The 12045-nt window shown below is 48.0% G+C and overlaps 1 protein-coding gene across 5 annotated transcripts in view; it reads right to left on the reverse strand.

Annotated features, from left to right (window-relative positions):
* The window catches only part of LRP4 (LDL receptor related protein 4), a 97517-nt gene that overhangs the window by 24570 nt on the left and 60902 nt on the right, over window positions 1-12045 (reverse strand). For all 5 annotated transcript variants that reach the window (XM_080395667.1, XM_080395666.1, XM_080395665.1 and 2 more), the window contains 6 exons: window positions 7528-7644; window positions 5310-5423; window positions 4749-4865; window positions 2177-2305; window positions 1689-1808; window positions 1432-1557 (listed from right to left, as the gene is read on the reverse strand). In XM_080395667.1, coding sequence (XP_080251793.1) covers window positions 1432-1557; window positions 1689-1808; window positions 2177-2305; window positions 4749-4865; window positions 5310-5423; window positions 7528-7644 — 723 coding nt within the window. The remainder of the gene's footprint in view (window positions 1-1431; window positions 1558-1688; window positions 1809-2176; window positions 2306-4748; window positions 4866-5309; window positions 5424-7527; window positions 7645-12045) is intronic.

Genomic DNA, 12045 nt, shown 5'->3' on the forward strand with positions numbered 1-12045 from the left:
GAAGAATATTGAAACTTGGACTACATTTGTCATACTGAACATAAAGAACCTTGCATCAGCTGATCTCCTAGTATTCTAGGAATCTTCTCTCTATGGCCAATAAAAATATAATTCTGCTCTAAATCCAAGAGGTGACACAGGATTTTAACTGTTGCTAGAGACACTGAGATAGCACACTATTTCACTTAGATGAGCCAGCACATGTTCCACTTAGAAGCCCCAAGTTAAATTTTACCTGCTATCACCACAGACCTAACGCAAAACTGTGCGACTAACCTTACAGTAACAACAGCTGTACTCGACCACCTTGGCGTTTGATTTCAGGTGGAGAGGTTGAATTTCAGTGGCTCTGGAAAATTGACTTGGCTTCTGGGTGGCAACTGTTCTTTCAATACCTCTACATACCTTTGTATCAGACTGAGGGAACAGGGTTACCAGCTTGTCTTTAAGTCACAATTGCTTTTTCCAGAATGGCCACCACCTCCTGCACGCTGGTACTCATGACAGCTGACCAATCTAGAGCAGCTGCTCTCAAATAGCTACAGAGTGTCCCTCCCCAGGTCCTCTGAGCTCAGCTGTCCTTGTAAAACACCCACTCTCCCCTCCTCAACAGGCTCAAACAAGTTTCACAAACCCCTTTTGTCACCCCTAAACCCACTGTTTAAAACACACTGATCCAGAAGGGTCAGTACACACAGCTGGCCTCCGCTCACTGGGATGAATTCACAGACCAGTACAGACTATCCCTCAACAAGGTCTACAGGCACCCTGAAGGATTTAAAGAAAATAGAAGACTCTAGACATTCCCTGAATCCCACCATAACACTGGGGTCTGTTGAAACCTTCCCCCTCTCCATAACCACCAGTACACAAAGGAATGGCTTTATGCAAAATGATTACTAGAAAGAGAGTCTCCTGAGCAAGTATTTAAGAGGAAAGCTGACACCCTTAACCTCTAAAACAGGCTTTATCCTTCACTTCCACAAAATGCTCTTTTTGATTAGCACTGCCTGCTAGAATCGCTTGGCAATTTCACAAGGCAACATGAAAGCTATCCAGAACTATCTAGAAGGCATGAGTTAGACACAGCCCATTGGACAAAGGTAGCAACTCTGCACACACTTAATGTTTCCAAGTCCGAATGGAATCGTCTCAGAGGTCTGTGGTAATTCATAGTGTAGGGATGGGATAGGAAGACACAGGGATCTGATATTTGACCAGAAAACCCAGTCACTGAAGTTAGTTTAAGCACATAGGCCTGCACCTGTTTACAAGCATATAAGATAGCCTATAGATCCTATTCTTTAGGAAGGACAGAAGATCTAGGCTGACTCTAGGATGAACTCAGTGAGGCAATCCAAAAGAGACTCCACCACCTATTACCTCCAGGATGGAAACATTAGCTCTAAGCAGCAAGGCAGCAGGCCAAACCTGTGTTCTCACAGTTCTCCTCGTCGCTGTTGTCAGAGCAGTCATCTTCCCCATCACAACGCCAGGACAGACGGACACAGCGCCCTGATTTACAGCGGAACTGGTCAGCTGTGCACATAGATGTAGCTGAGGGACCAAAAAAAGAACATTAGATGAGCAAGAAGGATCAGAAGAGACCCAATTCCAAAGCCAACATCCCCAAACACTCATCTGCATCCACAGAAATGGAACGCTTCCCACCAGTTCCCAGCACTCACTGCAGTTCCTCTCATCTGACTGGTCATCACAGTCAAAGTCTCCATCACACCTCCAGCCAGCGTTAATGCACAAGCCACTGTTGCACATGAACTCTCCAGAGCGACAAGGCTGGTGAGATGCTGCAGAGGTGGTAAAGAATATAAAAAGCAAACTCAGACCAATGTTAACATCCCCAAAGCCCCTCAGCACCACCCTTACGCTCCACTGTTGTGGAACTTGGTCCTGAATAGATTCCTCCTGGAAACTGCTGTAATTTCTGTACACGGAAGTGTGCTGACTACACAATTCTCATCACTACTCTCACTTCCCAGAGTTAAACAAAACAACAATAACAAAAAAAAAAAAAAAAAAAACACAAAAAAGAGCCACCTTATGTGTGAACAATTCGATTGCTGTCTACACTGCAACCCTTCTCCAGCCAATGCAAAGTCCATTTAGGTTTGCAATTCAGATGCTTGAACCAGCATATCGCCCTGTACTAACTTACAGCAGTCAGATTCATCAGACCAGTCCCCACAGTCATCGTCACCATCGCAGTGGTAGATGTCCAAGATGCAGCGTCCATATGCACACTGGAACTCCTCCAAGCTGCAGGTGGCAGCTGGAACATCTGATGCTAACAAGGGAATCAAAGAAAAAACAAAAAAGCCTGAGGTGATGGGGCACAATCCAGTTTAGATGCAGTCTTCTCAGTTTAGTGACAGACTAGCAAGTATCCAAGTATTTAATGGAAAGGAATTAGCCATTGCTGCCCATCTTTGCAGGACTTTGAAGTTATTGAGAGGAACCTAAATGCTGTTTGCGCTTCACTGAGGGGCAGGTTAAACCCATATATAAAGACAGTCATGCAGACAATCCACTAAAAGAATCCAGAAAAAAAAATATTTACATAGGATGTTAGTCTATAAACACTAACTTTTCAATAGACATTAAGTTCTGGAGAAGGAAACGGCTAGGAAGAAGAAAGAGTTGATGAGAAAGCAACAAAAAGAATCCAAGAGCGTCATCTTTCATCTTATACTTGAGACACTACGTCTTAGTGCCCTCCAGAAAGTGTATAAATTGATTATTAGACCTGGAAAATGTAGATACAAAAACAGGTGGAAAAATCAAGATACCCTTTGAGGTAGCTCTATATTAAGGGGTGAGGCATGTCAGAATGCAAGATTAAAGTGTAAAATGATTCCTTTAACATTTTAACATAAATAAGCACCTGAAGACCCAAAGAAGGAAGCAACCAGCAAGGTGTCCAGGTCTATACTTGACCTTCGAGGATTTTCCCTTCCCTTTCCTCTTAAGCTGCCGCCAAAACAAATCGTGCCTTATCAGTAAGGAGCACTGCCAGGCAGATGACCCTGGCCAAAGCCCACAAAACTTTTATAGTCAAGGATTTACCCACTGTTCTCTGTTCAACAGTACATTGTGTGGGAAGGGATAAAAAAAAAAAAATGTTTTGAGTCCCACACAGCAGAATCTGATGCCTCTTCTCATACTCTTCAGAGAATGAACTGCATGTTTCAGGCACATGAATCTTACAACTGAGAAGCTCTGGAAATAAATCCATTAAACAAAAGGGAAAAGAAAGACTGATAGTCTGCCTCTCCAACCTGAAGTAGCAGGCACAGCCTGCAGGTGTGCAGTACGAGCTTTAGTTCAGTATCTAGTGGCTGGATATCAAAATGTGTGTTACCATGTGCCTCAAAGGAGCCTGACAGGAGTGCTTGGGTCTCCTTGAGGAGAAAACAAAGTCAGTGACTTAAATTCTCACGTAGCGTGGTTCAGTTGCAACACACGTACCTCCAAAAAAAATACACACACACACAAGAAAAAAAACCCACATAAAAAAGAACAATGTAGGCCCACCTTGCCCTAGATGAATGACAAGTAGGATTAGAGATAAGGAGAAGATGACAACCACATGGAGGAAGATATGAGAAAGGGAGGTAGCAAAACCGAGCTGCTTTGTGAGTTACTTAAAACGCCCTACAGAGACCAGTGCGGGTCAGGATGGAGCGGCACTCCAGCTCAGAGAAGCAGGGGCACCACTTCTGGGTGCCCCTCCGCTCCCGTAAAAGGCAAAGTTGAAACATCTCCCCTCCCTTGCCGAGGGCCTGTTCATGGCCGGCGGGGAAGTGGCAAGGAAGCGAGAAAGGGAGAGAGGGAAAAGGAGAGGGAGAGAGGCTGGCTTCCTTTTAGAGCCCTTTCCTGGCTTAGAAATGTTTGCAGCCCCTGGCTCCCTGCCAACTCTCATTATCTGGAGAGATAAAAGACAACTCCCCCATGCATCCAGTCCCCCTGCCCTTCAGGAGCTAGCGGCCCTGATCCCCCTCCCAGAGCTTTTTGAAGTTTCCTGCTATCTAGAACAAATTCTGCAAAATGCCTTTGAAAGCAGGGTGGGGGAAGGGACCGCTGCAACTTCCACAGACGGGGACAGCACTCACAGACACAGTGGAGAGGCCGTGGGGGTTAGGAAGGGACATTAATAGAGGCCTGTCCCACTTGCTACAAGCCTGTGAAGGTAGAGGAGAAAGCAACTGTTGTGGGCTCTCATGGCCCCCCCTTCCCTGTCGGTCACTTTTCGGACAACACCCTGCACAAAGCATCCCAGTGACGAGAGGCTGGGCAGCCAGGCAGCCCTGCAGCGTGCCAGCTGGGAACGTGCGGTCCCCGAGGATGCTGTCAATGGGCAGAACCACCACCACCCCTCCAAAATTTCAGGAAGGAATCAGACAAGACAAAAAAGAAGGGGACAGTTTTCTCCCCTTCCACCCTGCCCTCCAACTCCTAGTTTTGTATTCGGTAAAGCATAAGCCTCCTGCTCTGACTCAAGGTCACGCAGAGAAACAGCCAGGCACAGACAAAGTATGCCTGTGAGGTAATGCAAGAGATAGACCGTTCTCTTGTGCCCTCTGGGGTAGGCAACAGAAGGCGGCATAGCTGCCAGTACAGTCAGGACTAACTTGTTTTTGATCTCTGCTGCAGAAAACATGCCAAACCCTAAGACAGGAGCAGGTCCAAAAGGCTATTTCCTGTGGTTACAAAGCAAGGAGAGCACTTACGGCAATTCTCTTCATCCGAGCCATCCTTGCAGTCTGTGTCACCATCACAGAACCAGTGCTCAGCTATGCAGCTACCATCGCTGCAACGGAACTCCTTCTCCGAACACTTTCTCATATCTGCAAAGACAGCAACGCAAACAAAGCCTTGGCTTTTCTCAGAGTACCCAGGAAACCACCAGACCATGCTCCTGAAGCTCCTAGGGCACCCACAACCAAGGCTGCTCATTAAACCATACATTCCCATGTCATGCAATGCCTGAGCAAAACCACCGCTGTTCATTTAACTGACAGAGTGCTGGATTCAATATGAATCCGCAGGACTTCACAATGGCATGCCAAGGAATAACACACCTCAAGTGATTTTTGCCTGGCAGGTAAGCCACACAGCCTGAGGTCCCAAGCAGCCAGCCCTGGGAATGGAATATCCCACAAGCCCAGCCCAGACAAGCCAGCTGTGAGCCCTCGCCATGCTCAGAGGATCCTAGAACTGCACAGGTTGGAGTCTGCACAACCCCTTGTAAAGCACTGGCAGGGCAGTATTTGTAGGGCCACGCTACTCACCGCACTGCTCATCACTGTTGTCACCGCAGTCGTTGTCACCATCACAGTGCCACAGGCTGCGGATGCAGTATCCATTCTGACACGAGAACTCATCTTCGTCGCATTCCCGTGGAGCTGTAGGGACACAATGGAGATTAAGGTGAAGGCGAGGCAAGAAGATTCACCGCGCAGAACACCAAATCTGTGACGTGTTACAAATTGAGCAACATCTTCCAAGGACACCAGGGTGTTGGGAGAGCTGATTTCCCTTCCCTTAACAATATGATATTAGGAGGGGTGGGGTGGGGTGGAGGGGTAGCACAGAATATCGTATTGTGTGCAGGGCCACTGTGAGATTTCTTGAGTGTCTCTCTTCCACTCCACCCACAAGTCAATAGTACAGCAGGCTCCATAATTTGAGAACACAGGTTGGAAGTACCTGGAACAGAGAGACAGAGAGAATACCACCATGTGCTGGTATTCTAGCACAGCCCCAAGCCACGCTCAAGAGATCCCTGCACACAAAAAAGGCAGTCCAGGCTTTTTTAAAAAGGAATTAATAGCCCCTATCATTATCTAACAAATAATTCCTGGTAGAATTATATCTCCACCTTCTTTTCACAATGCCAAAGCTATCTTCAAAGGAAAGGAAATTGTTCACTGAAAAGAGGGAGAGAAAATGTAAATTTCCTCTTCTGGACACCTCAATATTTGCAGCCTCATTCCACCCTCTTTGCCAGTCTTCTAGAGAAGCTTGTCTGCAGATCAGTGGGGAAAGGAAAGGGACTGCAAAATTAACACCTGAGGACCTCAATCCAACAGAAACCCTCCTCTGGTTACGTGCTAGTCTGAACAACCCCCTAGGAGTCTCTTCTTCACAGAATCTTGCCTTCCTCCTTTCCTTAGTCTCCAAAACTTTTGATCACACCCTTCTTCACTGTTGTCTTAGATACAAGGGCATTCCAGCTTCTTCTGAAAAACAGAAGACCAAACAGACCCAGACCTATATACCTTTTCTTCTATGAAAATATTTGAATAGACTATAAAACTGAGCTTAGTCCTGTGATCCAGAGCATCACATAGGATGTCAAACCCCTGAACCTGGCTTCCAAGCACCCTACCCAAAAGGGCAGGCAAAGATCAGAGGCATACTGACCAAAAAGTGAATTCATTTCCATGCAAATACTGGATACTGAATACTTCACAGCTGAGAGCTTTATTTTTGCATTTCTTGCGATGTGATTCCTTCACCAAAGCCACTCTGGAGCACCATGCACACAGCTTCTGTAGAATTCAAGGGCTGTAGCGTGATGCTTATTAAGCAGCTGCAACCATCTTAACCAGGCAGCAGAACTGCTCTGCTCCTAAGTGCAGCCCGATGCCAGCCCTAGCGACCAGGGCAGTTTCAGAGAAGCTGAAGCTCCAGTGCTACATAACACGCCGGTTCTCTGGCACGTGCTGCCAAGTACGGACCTGACAGCTGGCTGCGGAGGAGAGGTGGATCCCTGAACACCTTTTGCTAACCAAAGCCAACCACAAGCAATGTTTGTCCTCAACAAAGGGGAAAGCAGAGGGCTGAACTCCAATGTCTCAGGCAAAATTCCCCTCCATTTTAATAATCCGTAGAAGCACAAGGCATCGCTCACAGCTAGCAGCCTGCCGTGGCAGCTCTTTTGAAGATGGCACCTCACACGGCAGCCAGTCAAGTCAGCTTTCAGGGTAACCGGTGTCCATGTGGGCAGCATCCCTACAGCAGGTCCCTTTCCTCAGGGAGCTCTGTTTGAAGGGAGAGGATGCTGGGGACAGCCCGGCACAGCAGAAAAATCAGACAGCGGAACCTGAGGCCACAGGAAGCCAGCCAGACAGGCAGGGCAGGAGGATTTGGCAGGGGTTAGGTGTTTCCATGAACAGGGGACACACCAAGAGCTCAGAGCTCAGGGAAGTGCTTCATGGGACATTAACTAGCAAGGCTGCAGGGCATAAACGGTTCTCCAGCTGGATGGAGAAGCCCCCCCCTCCCCCAGTACCCGCAGCTGAACAGCAAGCCAGGTGCCAAGGCGGCAGGGCTGACGGACATCAGGTAAACATCTCTATCAGAGGCAGGGGTATAACTTAGTACAAGCCAAAGGTCTGATTCAGTGGATAAACTCTTACATTCCTGTAATAAAAAGAATCAACTTTCCCCAGCCATGGCAGGCAGGCACTGCACCCACCCTCTCCCCTCAGAGCGGTGACTTACGGCAGTCCTGTTCATCGGAATCATCCTCACAGTCGTTGTCTCCATCGCAGACCCAGGACCGGCGGATACACTTCCCGTTGTCACAGTGGAAGTCCAAGGGGGAGCAAGTGGGCAGCACTGCAACAGCAAAGAAACACCTCATGGAGCTGCAGCCAGCCTCCTTCCTGAAAGCAAAGCTCTCTCCCTCCTGAGGGAGGAGAGCTACACCTCTTCGAAACAAAAGACATAAAATTTCAACGGATGAGGAAGAGCTGTTCCTCAGATGGGGGGCCAGGGTAGGTCTGTAGCTTGGCATTCTCTCCTCTCCCCAGAGAAGTACTGACCTTTCCACAATAAAGTAGCCGCCACAATTCCCCCACTGGGCTTCTTTTTTCTCTTTCATCCATAAGCCTGCTGTCCTCCCATAACGACACTTGTTTTATAGCAAGCAAAATTACATTATCAACATCTTTCCTGCATGCTTCCCAGTGCAGTCCATCCTGTTTCTATCACGCAGCAAGTTCTTCGGAGTGAAAACCATCAGAAGCAATGCTTTTGGGAACAGGATTTTGTAAGGTACATGCTACAGTGTGCGTTCCAACATGGGGACTCTGCTAGCATTTTTTCTAACAAACCTGCAAGGAGCATCTTAGCAGCAGGACTCCACTGCTGGGGATAATTTGCTGTGCCTCAGGTGTGGGCAACAGAGTGCAAACCCTGCTAGAGGTCTCCAGAAGGGACGGAGGAAGGGAGCAGACATGGGATGATGCTTGCCTACACAGGAGTCTGCTGGCAATGGAGTGGAACCACAAATCCACAGTGTTTGAAGAGGCCTGGAGCAACAAAGCTGGAATTCAAGGGGGAGCACCAGCCCTGTCCTTCCCCCCACAGATGAGAGGAACACTCAATCCTGGGAGGTTCATGCTTTTAACTGCTGCCAGCTGTGGTAGGGAAGGGGCTGCACAAGACTGTTCCCGACAGGTGTGTTCTCCAAAGAACAAGGTTCGCTCAGCGATGCGAAGGGGCGAGGGCTGGAGCGGCTAGTGCCTGAAACCCTTTCATCCCAGCCCAGCTTGCTGACAGCATCTCCCATCTGTCACCAGGTGGGCCAGCCCTCCTCTGCTATGCTGCTACTTCTTCCCTGCCAACACGATCCTGGAGGTGGGAGCGCAAGGGGAGGGAGGCGGGTAAAAGAAGAAGGTGAAGACAGCAGCCACGCACACAAGGAGGATTTAATAAAGAAAACAAATAGTCACATTTTCAGCTTTTCCACCTTCCTCAACCCTCCATTTCCCCCCAGCCCCGGACCGCTGCCAACACCCTGTGAAGGCAGTATGGAGGATACCGTACAGAATCATTCACTGCTTTCCACAGCAAGTCCTCCAACATTTCTCACCCAGGGCCCATCCTAAACGCCTCCCACCCTAAGAATAACTAGGGCAGTTAAATTCAGGCTTGCTCTAACGTATCTTTATCTAACCACAAATTTGGATCACCGTCTCAGCTGTTCCTGCAGCATGGCAGGTGTAGGCATCTGCGTATCTGAGAGGGCATCACTGCTCTCCACACTGAACCCTGCACTGTGTGACAAAATACACAATCTGGCACTGCCCTTGGGAAAAGGTTCTTCCCGTCATGTCCAGGATGCCCCATGCAGATACACCTCCAGGTCAGATCCAACTGCTTCGAGGCCCCAGAGAGGTACAAAGGTGGGAGGAAGCACACACATCTGCATTTTTACCCCACGGGTTTGACAGCACCCTGGTCTTCCAATGGCTGACCTGTTTCTGGACAACGTGCTTTCCCCGAGCACCCTTGTCCTGCTGCATCAAAACAGACAGGGAGCTTCCCTTTCTTCCCCAGGTCACGCAAAAGGAGAAAACACTCCAAACTTTGCTTCCAAACAAAACCAAGATGGATTTTTGGATTCAGAAGGGTCAGTCCCACAGATCGGCCCTCTCACCCCCAAGTGCAACTTCCATATGTCGCACGCTGAGCAAACCTTCCCTGGCCTCAGCTGCAGTTTCAGGACTAAGACCATCCCCCCAGCATATGCTTTTCTCTCTGCTCTCCCGGGTCCCAGCGTGACTAATCACCAAAGGACTGCACAGGAGCCACCTGGAAGGGAATTTGCATGCTGACTCTCCAGGGGAGAATTCTTCAGGCTCCCAGAGGGTTAGGCCATTAGTGCTGGTTCAGAGCCGATACCATTATCCCACTGAACTGCTGCATCCCTTCATGAGGTAGCGACACAACATGAAATTCCACCCCTACAGGGAGCAATTCAGCCAATTTCATACTCCTTGCTAAATATAAAAATTGAGCTTTGAGCACAGGGGAGCAGGGGGAAGAGGGTGAAACACAAACTGCCACATACAAAGGAGAACCTAATTCCCACCCCAGCAGACAGCAAGTGTGTGCCAGCTCAGACAACACCAGGGGGGAAATAAATCCCCTTCTACAGGAGCTCCCCTTTAAAGTATGAAGAAAAAACACAAACCCACTTAAGACCAAAAAAACCTAATGAATGAAGGCTGATGTCTCACAGACCAGAGGAACTGCCAATGGGATCAGGGCAGGGATCCACGTAAGCTTGTAACCTGAATCTAATAATGGTCAGAAACAGATGCTTCAAAGGAAAATGCAAGAGATTCTGGGAGCAGCTCTCCCACCAGGGCAGTCTCTTCCTAAGCACCCCCCTCCCCTGCTCCGCCTTCCCAATCCACAATCCCTCCTCCCCATTAAAAAGCAAACTGCCTACGCAGAAGCATTCCTGTGTTTCCTTCTATTCATTCTAAACACATCGGGCTCCAGTTCCACTGCACAGCCCTTTGCTCTAGGGTTGTTATCATTCAGCCTTTCTGTTGGTCATTTATTACTTCGTATTTTGATGACTTTTATTTCTATGGAGTTAAAGCTGAGGGCATACCACTAGCCCACGGTTAATGTTTAGTACCGTTGTAAATATATCCAAAGTATTTAGAAATTTGAAGTTAAAAGGAAATTCAAACGTTAAGAGGTCACACTTAGGACATTCAAACAACCTCCGCTATATTTTGTCCTGACGGCGCAGAGCAGCTATACAATTTGGTAAGTGTATTGCTTTATGTCATGTAACTCATTTTAAACGCCATACTTCCACGGTCAGAAGAGTACATGGCAACACGAATGAAACAGCAGGAACTCTTCACTGCCAGAGGTGGGGCAAGACCTCTCTTGACAAGCCAGATTTGCATCGAGAAGACTGGAAACGGAACCCCCATATTCTCCTCCCAGCTTGATATTGAAGCTGGCGTGACCATGGGACAATTGTGTCTCTTTAGCTGCACTCCCCCCACCTGTAAATTGAAGGGCATTGATTACCTCCCGAGAAAGCTGCAAGTCCTCCATAGGCACTGATTCCACTGATGAGAAAGTCATCACAGATCGCACCAACATGCTTTCCCCACTACTCATAGCAGGATTACGAAATGCAACAGTAAACACAGTTAAGCCTCATCCCCTCTTCCCTGCTCAATTCCAGCTTGAGCGCTCCATAGCCACGCAAAGAAACAGTATTTTCCTAAAAGAGATGAGCAAAGGCAAGTCCCAGGATGAAGGCAGAGACCGACCTGCCTCGCCAGGCAGGGCCGAGAGGCAGGATGGGGAGCGGGCTCGAGGAAGGGGAGCGGTGGGAAGAGCAAGGCTGGGCAGCGACAGCCCAAGAGAGCACATCTGTCAACTGACAGTGAGCAACACAAAAAGGCCTTTGAACTTCCAACCATTTCCCTGAGCTCATCCCCCTGCTTGGTCACACTGGACATCATCCAAGGTTTCAGCAAAGCTAGGTCTATCGTAAGCCTGCTATTCCTCCCCCTCTCCCAACTCCTATTACACAGGGCATTCTTTTATGGCCGAGCAGAAGGGGAAGGGGGAGGGCGGGGGGAAAAGGGAAGTTTATAAGGTGAAATGCAGACTGAATCACGTCCCACTGTCCTTTGAACGCTTCATCCCTGCTGCCTGTGGTGAGCAGGTTGCTTTGTACCCAAGGACAGCAAGCAGCTGGTGTTCAAAGCTCTGGAGCACAGTGATTTGAACAATACTGCTTGTTTAATTAGATAAACTCTCAGTCATCTGAAGAATGCGAAATTAATTTTTAAAAGTAAATACAAACTAAAAGAAAAAAAAATATTCATGCTACGTATGTTAAGAGACAACTGCAGCCTGACCTCCAAGTATGTCCACACTCATGTACGTGTGTCCTGGTTTCAGCTGGGATAGAGTTAATTTTCTTCTTGGAACATTCTTCTGTGAGCACATACACACACAAACATAGATCTGTTCGCCAAGATCTGCAGCACAGTGGGCAGTAAGTCCAGAAACAAGAATAAAGGACGATAGTCCACTCCCCAGAAGAAATAGGAGACACGGGATTTTAGTAACTACATTTTGGAAAGTCTAGCTCCAGGATAACATAAAATGTTTCCAATCGCACTTGCTGGACAGTATTTAAGGACGTTGCTGGCTAAAAGAAAAAAAATAATTAAATAAAGAAAAAAA

Source organism: Falco punctatus (assembly GCF_963210335.1).
Source record: "Falco punctatus genome assembly, chromosome: 7".
Classification (NCBI taxonomy): Eukaryota; Metazoa; Chordata; class Aves; order Falconiformes; family Falconidae; genus Falco; species Falco punctatus.